This window comes from Bos indicus, chromosome 11, assembly GCF_029378745.1.
Source record: "Bos indicus isolate NIAB-ARS_2022 breed Sahiwal x Tharparkar chromosome 11, NIAB-ARS_B.indTharparkar_mat_pri_1.0, whole genome shotgun sequence".
NCBI classification, from domain to species: Eukaryota; Metazoa; Chordata; class Mammalia; order Artiodactyla; family Bovidae; genus Bos; species Bos indicus.
The window spans coordinates 54,552,789-54,569,735 of record NC_091770.1 but is presented as its reverse complement, the minus strand read 5'-3'; the positions used below and the strand labels follow the sequence as shown (position 1 = coordinate 54,569,735).

The 16,947-nt window shown below is 39.1% G+C and overlaps 1 protein-coding gene across 4 annotated transcripts in view; it reads left to right on the top strand.

Moving 5' to 3' along the window:
• The window catches only part of CTNNA2 (catenin alpha 2), a 1,365,089-nt gene extending 1,348,450 nt beyond the window's left edge, over positions 1–16,639 (top strand). For 2 of the 4 annotated variants that reach the window (XM_070798845.1, XM_070798846.1), the window contains 2 exons: positions 12,569–12,685; positions 15,444–16,639. In XM_070798845.1, the coding sequence (XP_070654946.1) occupies positions 12,569–12,685; positions 15,444–15,731 (405 nt within the window). In that variant the 3' untranslated portion in view covers positions 15,732–16,639. The remainder of the gene's footprint in view (positions 1–12,568; positions 12,686–15,443) is intronic. The other 2 variants (XM_070798847.1, XM_019970349.2) reach the window with 1 other exon arrangement.
• Positions 16,640–16,947: the final 308 nt, after the last annotated feature.

Here is a 16,947-nt window from a genome sequence, read left to right as displayed (position 1 = left end):
TGGAGTGTTGGGAAGAGTAATTAAGAAAAGTCTACAGAAGCCTGGGAGATTCCCTAAATGTCAGAGAGGTCTTTGTGAAAGTAACTAGTCTTGCAAGAAACTAAAGTAGGATACAAAATTTAAATACTTACAAATCATTGAGTGTGTTCTAAATTCAAGGTAGGACATATCTACCTGAATCTGTGACAGTGTAGACAGTGAATACTTGGAAAATAATTGAACGTGTGATGAAATTGGTAGTGAGTTGACATCTCACGAAGAGAAAAACATTGACTAGGAAGAAAGACAAAGATTTAGAGGGTGTTATTCAATGTCAACCCTTATGGCAAAAAGTGAAGAGGAACTAAAAAGCCTCTTGATGAAAGTGAAAGAGGAGAGTGAAAAAGTTGGCTTAAAGCTCAACATTCAGAAAACGAAGATCATGGGAAATAGATGGGGAAACAGTGAAACAGTGTCAGACTTTATTTTTTGGGGCTCCAAATCACTGCAGATGGTGACTGCAGCCATGAAGTTAAAAGACGCTTACTCCTTGGAAGAATAGTTATGACCAACCTAGATAGAATATTGAAAAGCAGAGACATTACTTTGCCAACAAAGGTCTGTCTAGTCAAGGCTATGGTTTTTCCAGTGGTCATGTATGGATGTGAGAGTTGGACTGTGAAGAAAGCTGAGCGCCAAAGAATTGATGCCTTTGAACTGTGGTGTTGGAGAAGACTCTTCAGAGTCCCTTGGATTGTAAGGAGATCCAACCAGTCCATTCTGAAGGAGAATAGCCCTGGGATTTCTTTGGAAGGAATGATGCTAAAGCTGAAACTCCAGTACTTTGGCCACCTCATGCAAAGAGTTGACTCATTGGAAAAGACTCTGATGCTGGGAGGGATTGGGGGCAAGAGGAGAAGGGGACAGCAGAGGATGAGATGGCTGGATGGCATCACTGACTCGATGGACGTGAGTCTGAGTGAACTCCTGGAGTTGGTGATGGACAGGGAGGCCTGGCGTGCTGCAATTCATGGGGTCACAAAGAGTTGGACACGACTGAGCGACTGAACTGAACTGAACTGACTGATTCAATGTCTACTCAATGAATATTTCAAAGTAGGCAGAAAAATGTATTCAGTTATAAAAAGCCATGGATCAACTGCTCTAATTCAAAACTAATTTAATTAAAATTACTGGCTTTAAAAGATGCATTATACTAAAGACCTCTTATGCGTTCTTGAATGATGATATCCATTTCTTCTTGTAATTCTTATTTCTGTAATAAAAGAAGAGGGGAAATTTTAGGTTGACATAGTGAATTATTTTGTATAATTACATGTATGTCTAACATTTCACTTCAGTTTTCCACATTGTATTTAAGGGATTATTCTTTACAATATATGAGGGAAAACAATATGATAATGATGGGGAAATGATATTAATATACTACTGTTAATCAAAGCCTTTGAGGGAACAGCTCAAAAGTCCATAGTAGGTATGGTAAATGGGTTTAATCTTGATTGCTCACACTTATCAATTGCTAGTGATTGACTGGGCTGTGTTTCTAAAAGTATTTTAATTTATATATTTGGCTGTGTCAGGTCTTAGTTACAGCATGCAGGATCTTTCTTTGTGCTACGTGGACTCTCTGGTTGAGGTGCACAGACTTAGTTGCTCTGGGGCATGTGGAGTCTTAGTTCACCCACCAGGAATTGCACTCATATCCCCTGCATTGCAAGGCAGATTTTAACCACTGGACTACCAGGGAAGTCCTTGGCTGTTTTGAGAAGAATTCTGAGACTATGTCTAGGACCAGTAGAACAAAAGATTGTTATTGACTCGGCACGCCGACTAGAGGTAACAGTGAGAAAACTGGTAGCAGGTGTGTCACACATGAACCGTCCTTTCTTTCACTAAAATAGACATTTCTGGAAGAGGCTTGGAGCACTGACAAGTATAACTTGTTTAAAGGTTGCTCATGCTGCTTTTTTTTTTTTTTTCCCAGCTGACCTACTTCTTGCTATCTCCTGGCCTTTTCAGATTGTAGCCTAAGCAGTGTCCTCTCTTTATAGTTTCATTTAGTTACCCTGGATTTTTTGGTTAGTATATTTTCAATAGACCTTGTTTTATTTAGTCTGTATATAAAATATAGCTATATTTTAGTTAGTCTGCCCTTTGCTAACTTTTATTTGGCTAATAAATATGAACACAGTATAACGAAATTGGTTATACACCAACCCACACCAGCAGGAGTGGTATGCTCATGTTCTGGGAAGTTGGGCAGATAAAACTTTCAAAGAATAGTGGGTTCAACCCTGTGAGTCTATGGATGGATGAAGATAATGAGATAAGCCGATTTTAGTTGAAGAAAGTAGGTGCTAGGTCCAATGGGCTAAAGATTAAGAATAGCTCATTTTATAGAACAATAGATTTAAGACTTTAGGGAAATAATCTAGGAGTTGAAAAACAAGGCATGAGAGGTTGATCCTCAGTATTTGGTGGGCAAAAGGGAAACCATGTTTGAGGTAGCCAGGACTGTCAACCAGGTTCTGACAACAATAAAAGAGTTGAGTTAATTAGGCTGTTAAACTTCCCAGGTAACATTATTTCTTTTTTAGTAAGAAATACCTGAAAGTAATATCTTAACCAAAATGAAGACCTTGGATTTTTTGGAGAGGCCTGAATTTTTTTGAAATGTTAGGCCATATATGTTGTTGGGTAAAATGTTTTATACTATTTCTTTTGATGCTTCTCAAACCAGATCTTTAAACATTACTTTTCCAGACCAGATTATCTTCCCTCCACCTCCTACTAGGGTCATCTTGACTTTTTTTTTTTACTACCAAGTCTTTCTCCAACCCTTGGAAGCCCTAAATATTCTTAGATATTTTGGATGCCATACAGAAATCCCCTGTGTTTTCTTGTACTGAATCTTGAGCCTTCCTTCCTCTATCTAAATGGCAAAACCAATACAATATTGTAAAGTAAAAAATAATAATAATAAAATTAAATTAAAAAAATAAAATAAAAGTTTCAGTAGTGCTAGAAAAAATACAACTTTTGCTGCTTTTCTATTCTCCTTGTGAACTTCTCTTTTTATCCCTAAAACCTTTCAACTACAGCAAACCGAGGTGATGGTAGAGAGTCCCAAATGCTGGATAGAATGGATGAAGGTTTATGATTTTCTAAGATCCTCCATGTGCTTTAGGCTTCCCTGGTGGTCCAGAAGATAGAGTCTTCCTGCAATTTAGGAGACTCGGATTCAATCCCTGGGTCAGGAAGATCCCCTAGAGACAGAAATGGCAACCCACACCAGTATTTCTGTCTGGAGAAATCCCCATGGACAGAGAAGCCTGGTGGGCTACAGCGTGGGGTCGCAAAAAGTCAGACATGACTGAGTTACCACTCTCACTCTCACTTTCTTTCCATGTGCTAGGTGTCCAGCTTCAAGGGCTTATTATCTTATTCAGTACTTAATTCTAGAAAGTCCTTTTTTTTTTTCCACTTTTACTTTAGATAAAATAAGAGATAATTTCAGGTAGTGCTAGGTTAAGTAGCTCTCTCAACATCACACAGCCAGTGATTAGTCCCATCAGGGTTTGAACCTGGATTTTGAATCCAAAGTCCAACTTTTCTTCACTATAAGAGAGGAAAAGAGGACAGGATAGAGCAACAGAGAGAGCTAGAAGTGGAGCATGAAATATAAGAATATATTGCCAGTAGGGAGAGAATGTTTATGATTTGGAAAAATGGGGTGTAAAGAGGGGACTAGGATCTGAGAAGAAGCAAACACTCCCTGGGGAAGGCATCTCTTCTGCTGCTCTTTTGTCTCTTCACCCAAAACTCAGGTAGCCACAGAGGATTTGATCCTGGAGAAGGAAATGGCAATCCACTATATTATTCTTGCCTGGGAAATCCCATGGACAGAGGAGGCTGGTGGGCTATAGTCCATGGATTGCAAAGAGTTGGACATGACTTAACTACTAAACAACAATAACAGATTCCACATACCCGATGAGGAGAGAGGCATTGGCTGGATGGGAGTTTAGTTTCCCCAACATATGAATAATGCCACATGATATAGCTGCTAGTGATTGAATGTGGAGGGGAGTGAATGGAAGGAGATGAATCATCCAGACTTCCAGCTTATGCTCACTTCCCAGCACAGTCCTCTATCAACCAGCACTCGAAACTGTGGTCCTTACTCTTGACCTATTCTTCACTTAGTAGTTGCACATTGCATGCTGGCTCCTAGGGGCCATTTTGCAAGGTTGCTTTCATCACTTTATAAGAGACCTACCACAGCCATACAAGTTCAGCACTTCTGAGAGTACTGGTCCCCTTGGTTGCGCTTTGTGATCTATTTTGTGAAGATGTATCTGTCTTGGATTCTTGGACACTGCCTTGTGTTAAATTTGCCTCTCAATATGATAACGCAGCTTAGTGAGGCAGAATGGAGGAAATAAAGGGATCAAAGGTAGTGATCTTCTGCTAGCTGACTGCCCTACAAGGAAGGCTAAAAGAAGCTTTAGCCCTTTAAAGGTCTGAACCTTAGATGGTGAAGACAAGATCAGAGATGACAAGATAACAATCAATGCATGGTTTATTTATGTGATGTAAAGATTGTCTCCCGGGCCAGGGATATCTCTCTCTCTCATATGTGTGTGTGTGTGTGTGTGTGTGTGTATGGTAAAGAATCTGCCTGAAATGCAGGAGCTGCAGGAGACACATTCAATCCCTGTTTGGGGAAGATCACCCAGAGCAGGGCATGGCAATCCACTCCAGTATTCTTGCCTGGAAAATCCCCATGGACCGAGGAGCCTGGCAGGCTACAGTCCATTTGCACAGTCAGAAACTGGCTTTGTATATATCCATTAGCACATCTTCTCTTGTTGGATATATTTCCTATGCTTCTATTGTTCTGTGAAAGCAACCCAGAGAAGACCTCTGGGCCAGGAGATCCTGATGTATAGGGGGAAAAAACGAAATATAAAATAATGAGATGAAGACAACCTGGAGGAGTAGAGATACCTGTTTATAACTTTCCAAGGGTTAACACATCCCAATACTCCCATTTCTCTTTGGATTCCAAGGTTAGCAAAATGCCTTGCTTGGGGTTGAGCAAAAACTTTTATGCCTTTAATGGTGAGGGAAAAAAAATGGCTCTATGCCATATTTAGGAAATTTGTTGACTGTAATTAAGCCTTCATGGGAGTCCCCAAGGTTTACTTACCTATAATTGAAAAAATGCAAATGAAGAGAGTTAATCAGTAGACTAGCTGACTAGGAAGAGCTACTACCTATTGAAATGAATTGTAAAGGAAGACACAAATATGTCCAGTTGGGAAGGTTACCTGAGAGCCAATTGGCAAATTTCTCAGCAACACTGGAGATTTTTTTCTTAGCCTGGCTGAGACTGCAAGGCTTTTCTGCTAAGGTCTTTGCCAATTCATCTTGAGCCATTTCATACAGATTTCCTAACAACTGGCCTCAGCCTTGGTAGAGCACCAGCTGCCTCCCTGGCAGCACTCAAGGAAACTCTGCAGAAAAAAATAGTGAACCTCTTGTCCTTCTTTCTGTTGTGACTGATCCACTACTTAAAGTTGTTAAACTTTTCAAAATCTTGTAATCAACTGGGAATATCCTTGGGATGAAACTAACTAACTCTTTAGGAGTTAAACTACAGTATTTTCACTCTGTTATCAAGGATTGGTGCATGTTCTAATATTAATAGATTTAATGCAGCTTATTTTCTCTTTAACAGTAATCACAGATACCTGTAATGGCCATTTTCACTTCAGACATTATACTTGTTAATATACTCAGCTAATTTTTATCATCTTATTTAAATCACCCTCCCTCCAATGCTTTGCACTTCTGTTCATACTATGTCTTCTATTTAGTGATTTCATTAATTAGCAAATAATGCTATGATGTCTTTCAAATGTGGCTCAGATAGTAAAGAATCTGCCTGTAATGCCCGAGGTATGGGTTCAATTCCTGGGTCGGGATGATCCCCAGGAGAAAGAAATGGCAACCTCCTCCAGTATTCCTGCCTGGAGAATTCCATGGACTGAGGAGCCTAGCAGACCATAGTCCATGGGGTCCCAAAGAGTCAGACACGACTGAGCTACTAAAACACTATGATGTCAGTACAATATTCAGTTTCTCCCTGAAATTTAGCTATAGGGACAAATAAAGATTAAGTACTGCATCATTTAGATAAAATAACTTGTCTGTGATAGGATTAGTAGTAACAAATACAGAAAGTATTAAACAATTTAAATATAGAGGTAGAGATATATAGTAGATTATGTACCGTGTTCTAAACTGTATCAAATTGTTTTTGACATCTGTCAAAATATGACCTCTTGGAGAAGGAGAAGAAATTTTGTTTCCCATGCCACTGAGCAGATTCTGAGGGAGCGAAGTGCCATGATTAATATTGCCTGCCACGAACACCTAGGGATTAGTAGTGAATTGCTGCCCTCTATGTTCACCACTGTCACTAGCTTAAAAGGAAAGAATCTGGCTTTGCTAGTTTATTTCATTGTTGATGTTTGATGAGAAAGAGTGAGTGGGCTTGGGCACTGAAATGAGGGCTTTCCATACAGGAATCAACTTTTTTGCAAGCATGGAAACATCCATGAAGGAGGAAAGACACAATTTTCACCATGTCTTTGTTTGCTTCAGTTATTTATTACCCTGGACTTGCTAGCATTTTAAAAAAGTGTTATTGATATACTCTGGAAAAAGTAGGCAGATATTTCAAGGTATTTCAAATGTATCACAGTTTCTGAGGAGATCAAATATCTCTTCAAAGCCTCATGGATTTTTTAAACATGAAATGTTCTTCTTGGCGGATAATAGGCTGCAATGCTCTGGTTTTCTAACCTCCCATTCATTAACGGCAAAGCTGACTTGCCGCAAAACCTCTGTTTTTTTTTTTTTCGTCCTGAAAGCAATTTGTGACTCCTTTTGGAGAGATAACTGTTTAAATATAAATAAATGACCAGCTATCGTAGAGAGATTCTAGTTTTCTCAGGGTATTTACTTTCAATTTATTATAAGTTCTTCCATCACAACTTCTTCCCATCCAACCTGGGATGGGAAGTTTGGCCTTGAATATGTATAGTATAGCCCCATTAAAATACTTCTTGTTCTTATATGTTAAACACTAAAGTAGTTCCATTAAAAGATCTTTCAAGGGGCTAAAATAGACTCTCCCCATTTTAACTTTTTGAAAGTCATCAGCACCATCAGTTCTTAGTTGAGAAAATTAAAATAGCCTAGGCCCAAAAGGGACTGGGTTTCCTCTCCCAGGCTCTCCTAAGCTTTTTGGGGTAATCATTCCTCTCTTTTTATATTTCAAAATCACCTTCAAAATGATTTGGTTTATTTTGTTCAATTTAACTTAGCCAGTAGTCCCATGACATTTGTATTGTTTTTAATGCAAGGACAGATTGTTTTGTACTTGGGATTTGCATGAACTGCCATTTCTGATTCATTATTTTGTGGTAATAGATAATCAGCTTTTTAGAAAATAGATTCATTTCCAGGTTGTATTTCTATCTCTACATGCATATTTTAAATGGATTAATGTAGAACATAGTGAAACCCTAATTCTCTTCTGTAATTATGTGTCCAACCCTCACAAATTAACATCCTAAAATGTTCACTGTGTCATATGTGGTTAATCCAAGGCATTTCTCTCCAGCTCTTTGCACTTTTGTCAATGGCATTGGTGGCGGGGGGCGGGGGTGGGGGGTGGGGTGGGGGTGGAGGGTGGGGGGTGGGGTGGGGGTGGGGGGTGGGGTGGGTTGTTTTGTTTTTTAAACCAGCTGTTAAATCTAAACTGCATTTGGTTTATTGCTGGTTGGTCCCAGAAAGTTCACCATTATTATCAAGGGTGAGGGATTGCTAATTACTTAACAGAATCAAAAGGAGCCTTGCCGGTCAAGGGAATAGTTAAGATATTTCTTGATGATGTTATGTCTTAGATTATTAAAAGTATATTGATTTTGATGTTAGTATAATGCTGAAAAAAATTTTAGTAGATTCATTAGACTTTTTGACCTGAGGGCAGAATATGGATTTAATATTTCATTCCACATTCTATCGTGTCTCTCTGTAGAAACACTAAATAAGGAATGTGAAGGGAAGAAGAAATCAGAAATTGACATAAGTTGTATACTTAGAGTATGCAGAACTGAGAAAACCGATATAAACAAAACATGGTTTTCTTGAATTTCACTCACAGAATTTCAGCTCTCCCTCTGATAACTCACTCCGCTTACTTATAGCACACACACTATTCCATTTGTCCAAAGTTAAACTCAACAGTTGAGCACTGCAGCATCCCTCTTGTTTCTGTTAATATCACCTGGATGAATTCATCCATATATACCCATCTGTATGATATTTAAAATTGTCCTTCTTCAGCATTCTTAACCATCTAGGCACCAACAATGTTCTGTTCAGTCCATCAAAGTGAGCTTAGACATCATATCCACCAGTAAGCTTCATTTTCCTAACCTATCCCTATCTGATTCAAGGTAGATCCCTCTATTTTCTGGGATTTTAGCACCTCACATCCAACTAAAGGATATATAATAGAGCATTAAAACTTCATGGGAGTCACAAAGAGTTGGACTTGACTTAGAAACTGAACAAAAATTAAAACTTTGGGTCTAATATTTGTATACACAACACTTAAGCCCAGTGGTTGACACAACATAGTTACAATAGGTATCTATTGTGAAGAAGTCCTTGGATGCATAAATGTGTAAGTAGACAGATGTAGGGTAAAGAGTAAATGATAACTAGTGTTTCAAGAATGTGGTTGCATCTTCATGTGTGATTTGAGTCTTGCAGTCACGTTTGTGTCAAATTCTGTTTTTACTGAAACTGAGCACCTCTTGCAGTATTAACCCCATGTTAATGAAATAGCATAAAACTTAAGGACATGGGGTTTCAGAAATCTCCAGATGATCCTGTAAACTTTAAAGATTCATTATAAGCACTTTTCACAACAATCTTCAGCTTTGACATGAGGAATTAGCACAAATATTGATTAATGGGAGAATCATAATTCAGGAAAGTCTTCCCCCTAGTATTTCTCTCTATTCAAAACACAAAATAAGAAAATGCAGGGAAAAAGATATCTATTAGGTGTTAAATGAGGTGAAGAAGAATAGAATGGTAAGAGAGGCAGAAAAAGAGCCAGAAAAACCCTATAAAAATGGCTGTAAAACAGTTCTTCCACCCCTGTTTGCTTTTCATGGACTGTAATAGAACAAGATGTGAGCAAACATCTGTTGCCTTTTTAAAATAGTACTTTGATATTTTAAAAAGAATAGTGACAGAATTAGAAGCCTAATTTCTGTGGTTAGGGACAACAGACACCTATGGGATGGAGTGGGGAGACTTAGTCTAGCACAGTTTGATGAAATTTAGGACTGTGGATTCGTCTGCTGTCACAACTCTGAGAAACAGCATGAAGCAATGGATAGAGCATGGACTCTGAAATTAGGCTTTCTGGGATTGAATCTTGGCTTTACCACTTACTACCGTCATGATACAGGACAAGCTGTATGGCCCTTCCAAGTCCCAGTTGAACACAATAGTAGTTCCTCTATCATAATGAGATTGGGTGAGAGAAGGAAAACTTGAGAAGCTAGTCCAGATAATGACTCAGGGTCACAAATGCTAAACATAAGCTATTATTTTTTTAAATTAAGTAGCCACTTGTCTTAGACTTGATAGAGGAATTTTAGGACTTCCCCGATGGCTCAAGTGGTAAAGAATCTGCCTACAATGCAAGAAACACAGGAGATGTAGGTTTGATCCCTGGGTCAAGAAGATCCCTTAGAGGAGGAAATGGCAACCCACTCCAATATTCTTGCCTGGAGAATCCCATGGACAGAGGAGCCTGGTGGGCTATACAGTCCATGGGGTTGCAAAGAATCCAACATGAGAGAGTACACGTGGGCATGTGCATACTCAAAGAAGTAGAAAGGCCTTTGAGCAGGAAAATATACAAGTATCTTTCTGTAGGTGAGTCTAGTCAGTGTATATGTAGGCCAGCTTGAGGAATGACTGGGGTAACTTTGAGAGTTATTAAGCTAGGAAGACCGGCCCAGTTAAAGGCTTAGAACACTCATCAGAGTAGCTGAGCCCCACCTGAGTGTACAGCCAGTCATTACTGCCATAGCTTGAATGTGCTTCAGAGAAACTGAGCAAGTACAAGACAAATTTTCGTGGCTCAGACCCTAGGCATTGCTGCCCTTATGGTGAATCCAACCAGGAGAACAGGCGAATGGCCAGGAAGGATTACTGGGCAGTAGCACACCCAAAGTCTTCCCCAGGGACTCAGAGGTAAAGAGAGATGTGGGTTCCATGCAAGAGATGTGGGTTCCATCCCTGGGTCAGGAAGAGCCCCTGGAGGAGGGCATAGCAATGTGCTCCAGTATTCTTGCATAAAGAATACCATGCACAGAGGAGCCTGGCGGACTACAGTCTATAGGGTCTTGAAGAGACAGATAGGACTGAAGCGACTTAGCATGCATGCATGCTGCACATCCAACACCCAGAGATAGAGTTAGAAAGAATCCAGGCTCTGAGAATAAGACCCAAAATCACAGATCAGGAGATAGAAGCTCTCACTAGACTCAGTCATGATGTTTATAGGATTCCCTGTTCGTGTGTGATCAGTCATGTCTGACTCTTTTATGACCCTGTGGACTGTTGCTCACCAGACTCCTCTGTCCATGGAACTTCCCAGGCAAGAATACTAGAGTGAGTTGCCATTTCCTGCTCCAGGAGATCTTCCAGACCCAGGAATTGAAACCACATCTCTTGCATCTCCTGCACTGGCAGGTAGATTCTTTACCACTGAGCCACCTGGAAAGCCCATAGGATGCCCAGAGTTAATAATTGAGATTTGTTCATTTTGAATGATAGGTTGTGACTGAAAAACAAGACCCCAGAGACTGAATGAGGCTTAAGAGAAGTAACACAGTATAGTGATTCAGCTGTTCGGCTTTGGTGAGAAAAGGATAGTATGGGTCCTAATTCCTACTTTGCTGATTCATGGCATCTGGTCCTATCACTTCATGGCAAATAGATGGGGAAACAGTGTCTGACTTTATTTTTGGTAGCTCCAAAATCACTGCAGATGGTGATTGCAGCCATGAAATTAAAAGATGCTGGCTCCTTGGAAGGAAAGTTATGACCAACCTAGACAGCATATTAAAAAGCAGAGACATTACTTTGTCAACAAAGGTCTATTTAGTCAAGGCTATGGTTTTTCCAGTAGTCATGTATGGATGTGAGAGTTGAACTATAAAGAAAGCTGAGCACCTAAGAGTTGATGCTTTTGAACTGTGGTGTTGGAGGACTCTTGAGAGTCCCTTGGACTGCAAGGAGATCCAACCAGTCCATCCTAAAGATCAGTCCTGGGTGTTTATTGGAAGGACTGATGCTGAAGCTGAAACTCCAATACTCTGGCCTCCTGATGTGAAGAGCTGACTCATTTGAAAAGACCCTGATGCTGGGAAAGATTGACGGCAGGAGGAGAAGGGGATGACAGAGGATGAGATGGTTGGATGGCATCACTGACTCAATGGACATGAGTTTGTGTGGACTCCGGGAGTTGGTGATGGACGGGGAGGCCTGGCATGCTGCAGTTCATGGGGTCGCAGAGTGGGACGTTGACTGAGTGACTGAACTGAACTGAACAGGAACAAGTTACCTTACCTCACCTCCCTAAGTTTTCCTTTCTTCATCTGTAAAAGGTGTTGTAGAGTTTCTATTTCAAGGATTTTTGACTCTGCTTCTGCTGCTGCTAAGTTGCTTCAGTCGTGTATGACTCTGTGCGACCCCATAGACGGCAGCCCACCAGGCTCCTCTGTCCATGGGATTTTCCAGGCAAAGGTACTGGAGTGCATTGCCATTGCCTTCTCCTTGGACTCTTGAGTCATGCAAATTAACTAAAAAGACTAAAGCAATGCCAAGCGCCTTGTAAACATTCAGTCAATGTTGGTTGTTATTACAAGAACTTCGTTTACACATATTCATTAACATGTTTTGTTTGAAAATGCCCTAGTTATAGTATACATCATGAAATAGAATGCAGTTATGTGAAATAAGTTTTCATAAACCTTCTATGTAAATATCATCTTGAAATGTAGCTTTATGGTTTTTAAGGTATTTTCTTTAGAAAGTGAATTTTTAACAAAATGTTCCACTTGAAAACCAGGTCTCGATGCTGTTTTGGACAAGTATAAAGGAAACCCATTTTTAAATAAAACAAATTATGATGGTGCTGGAAATGATCTAAATCATTATGGTGGGTAAAGGGCAAATGGTAAAATTTACCCTTAGGGAATCCAATTTTTAAGAAAAAGTCAAAATTTTGCATTGATTTTGGATTGGCCTTACTACCTCAGAATGTATTTGCTCAGGCTTAGCTGGGCCTCACCTCCTCATTTTGCCTTGCCATAAGTTTAGTACCTGCCCCACCAGGTGGTTTGAACAAAATCATTGGCTCAATCATTCAGAATCATCTCACTCTCAACCAATGTGTTAGGTTTATTCACAGGATTCGTGCGTCAGGCTGGGAGAACAAAGGGGTTCTGAAGAAGAAAGAGGCTATCATATTTTTGCAGCAGAATTAGACACCATCTATCTGAAAATGGAATCTGTGGTAAAAATCTCCAGATTACTTGTAATTCTTCTCTTTGGACTTACTCAGTTCTCCCAAGATTTGCTTTTCAGGGGACAATTTAAAATACAATAGACATACTTGGTCCTATTCTACTTCTACTAATTCTGTTGCTCCAAAGCAAATCAACACAACTGTCCCTGATATATTAATATCATTCTACCCTCTCTTCACTCATAGCCCACAATAGAAGCAACTAACTTTGTGAATGAATATTGCTCATTTTTGAAACCTGACAGACTTTTACGGGGAACTGTCAATTGGCTAAGGGGTATTGTATCTAGCTCTAAAGAAACCGTGATTGATTTCCTAATTGTCCCAGCATTTTGCTATCTTATCTCTTTTCTTCATTATTTATATTCCTACCTGAAAGTATCATTGGAAAGATGAAAAAGTGAAATTCAATCGGTTAATGAGCTGTGATGTTACCAAACTTGTGGATGGTGAACGTCTTGAAATCATTGGATGAAACAAGCCTTGAGATAGTCTTTGGGTTTCATTAATCCAGAGGTTCTCAACCTTTGGCATGAATCAGAATCTCCTGGATTACCAGTTTTTGATTCAGAAATTTTGGAATTGGCCTGAGAGATTGCATTTTGAAAAGGTTCCCAGGTGATGCTGATACTGCTGGTTCAGAGACCATACTTAGAACATCACTGCACTAATCTGTGCTTGGCTTCCCTTCTATTAATGTGAATAATCTAGAATTTTCTTTTCCTTAACTGACTTTAGAAATTTATGCTGTATAAAGTAAACATTATTGGTTAAATGGTTATTTTGGTATATGGACATCATATACAGTGTAATAGAATTGGTAGTGTAAGTAATTACTCTATCCATTTGGTTGATTTAATTTGCAAAGCAGTCAATTATATATTCCTTGAGTCATGGCTCTAATCCACAAATCTCTGCTTCTCTATATTATTGTGGAGTCAGTTTAATTAATACTGACGTTTAATTTATGTGTGTATGTATGAGTGTGTGTGTATGGTGAAGCCTTAATTTTATGGCATTGTAAGAAATTCTTACTTAAAAAGCTCCTTCTGTTGTTTTCTCCAGTGATCTGATTTTATAAGCTTTTTGTCGTAGAAGAATTGAGTTTATTTCTCAGAGTTTTTTAAGCTCATAATATGTTTATTTAGCTTTAATTCAGGATGTAAAACAGATAACAGCCAGGGCAACATAATAGAGCCCTTGGATATAACATTTGATGTCCCCAGTCACTACTTGAGACTTGCTTGGTTCACAGAAAATGACAAGTTAAGTGAATGCAGGTCATATCACCTGGGGAGTCACAGTGTTTGGGGTCACTGGGCATAAACACTGTTAATTCCTCACACCCAGAAGGTCGTATGCCTCATTCCCATTCTCTAATGTGGCTACAGTCATTGATTACAAGTTATACAGTGAACAGCCTCAGCAACTAGAAGCACATTCCTTAGCAACAGCCTTGAATTCCTCATTTAGCTACAATGGGATACCTTTCCTTAATTGATACTATAAGTTTGATGAACAGATTACATTCAGGCATCCCTGAAGCTGGAGTAATATTTGTAGTGCAGCTGTTAATTCTTTCCTGTCATTAGGTGACACATACAGTCCTGACTGAATGGGAGTCTGGGAAATGCAGTTTTGAACTTTTTCAGCTTTTGTGGTCCAGGAGTTTGAAACAGATATTGAATGGTCTAGTATGAAGTATGTAACATGCTGCCTAACTGGTGAAAAGCAGAAAAGAGGTAACTGGAAAAATCCCTGGCCTTAGAGTCTGGATATGAATTTCCACACCTATGCTGCTCTAAGCTGTGACTTGTCTTAACAATTTTAAAGTCATCCTACCCAATAGGGTGGCAGTATGGCACAGTAGTACAGTCTTGAAGGACCTTATCACTTATGCTGTGTAAACTTGTGAAAATTACTAGATCTCTGCGTGCACTAGATCTCTCACCATATGATGGCAATGACAGTAATACCTACGTCATAGCACTGTTGTGAGAGTTGAGTGGGGAAAAGTTGTTAAAATAGCATTTGGCACTTCTTAAAAAAACAATATTTCATTTAGCACATGAATAGGGGGGTCTTACTGAATGCTGTCTGACCTAAACACACCTAACACAATTGTTGATATTTTTATATGAAGTACATTTAAGACCTGGGAAAAATCAGACAGATACTGTAGAATATCAGACATCTAATTAAAAAGTCAGTGTATCCATGGATATATTCTTCTGCCTAACTGCCTGCATCCCTATCAATCCAGAGGTCAGGGTGGAGAAATTAATAAATAGACACTTTCACTGGGAGGACCATAAAACTGAGATGGAAAACCCTTATAACTTTTTATTCTTCAGTGCCTGCCAAATGCTTTTCAAACATTTAAGTAATTGTCATCATTACCAGTCAGCCTAATGTAATAACATTAAATGTTCCACTTTGGAAAATTTCTGTTATGTTGGAATTCTTAGGTGATTAAAAAAAAAGTTTTGTCTTTAGAGGTATTGAGATTTTAAGAAAACTGTGTATCATCAAATATCCTCTTTTTTTCTCCTTCTTATGTTGGGATTAGGAATAGAAGACGGGTGACTTTTTTAACCTATTCACCTTATCATGTAATAATCTGCTCCTTTATGGAAATACTGTATACCTGCACAGACACAACTTTGTTTTAACTGTGAAATTGCACCTCCATCTTCTGAATGCTGGGCCTTGACTAACCCATTTTTATCTTATTCTTCTACTCTAGCTGGACAGTGCCACGTCACTCATCCAGGCAGCTAAAAACCTGATGAATGCTGTTGTCCTCACAGTGAAAGCATCGTATGTGGCCTCAACAAAATACCAGAAGGTCTATGGGACAGCAGCTGTCAACTCACCTGTAGTGTCCTGGAAGATGAAGGCACCAGAGAAGAAGCCCCTTGTGAAGAGAGAAAAGCCTGAAGAATTCCAGACACGAGTGAGACGAGGTTCTCAGAAGAAACACATTTCGCCTGTACAGGCTTTAAGTGAATTCAAAGCAATGGATTCCTTCTAGGACGATAGGCTTTAACAAGAAAGTTTTTTTTTTTCCCTTCCTTTTTTTTTTTTCCTTTTTAATTCCATTTTTGTATGCATACCTGCTGACTCATATGCCTCTGGCATGGGGAAAATAAGGAACAGTGTCTGTTTGCATGTAAGATGAGATGTGATCAATACCACTGATCCGTCTCTAGCCTGGGGAGGGGACAGGAAATTCCTGTCCCGAGGTGGCACAGAGCTGTCCTTTGCAACATTCTCATAAAATTGGGCCTAGTTCACATTGCAGTGTTTACGGGAGTGGGAGGGATGGGGAAAATAAAATTATCTCTACAAAAGCAAACTCTAATGCATGCAAGAATCATTAGGTTGGCAGGTATATTAATAAGTGACAAACTGGAAGTGTAATGGTAGAACATAAAGCTTGTATTGCTTCTGTTTAAGTGCAAAAATGTACTAGCCAATACGCTTAAGTGTGTGGCCCACAAATTGAACAATTTAACTTTGACATCATGTCCATAATATTATGTGGAGTTTTTACTAAGGAGAAACTAATTCATCCAGCCTAAAATGTTTCTTTGAATCTGTATTCTGTTCTTTCTCTTCTAGTCGTGCCATTACTAGTGCTCTTGTTATCAATTTCCCCCTTTACTGAAAACAATAAACCTTTGTTTAAAAGAATTATAATCCTTCTGGGGGCACTGGAAGCACAATGTGGTGATCATCTTGCTCTTACTTTTAAAAAAAAAAACAAAAAAACTGAACTATGACTTTGCTAGAAATAGGAGGCCCAGTGATGGAATGTTAGAGGAATGGAAACTGACAACATGTGAAGGTTTAGAGGCAAATACATAGGTGTAGCTTGGAGTGCTGGTATCTAAAATACCACTGTATCCACTAACTCGAAATAAACACATTTAATCTTGACACCTGAAGAATGTTTTCCTCCTTTGAATGCATGCTTATAGAAGATTAGAGCATCTTCTTGAAAACTGATTAAAAATGCTTTGTGTTTTTAGAAATTGGGGGTAAGAGTAGGTAAGTGACATGTAAAGAAAACTCTGGATCATCATTATAGTCCAGGAATTTATTTTTCTGTGTGTTTTTCCATGTGGTTTTTATTCACTTTCAAAGTGAATCTAATGAGAAAATCATGTGTTAGAATTTTCTGGGCCATGTTTAGCCCTGGGCTAAACTTATGAAACTTAATGTGTTCTCAGAAGAAATTGAATCAA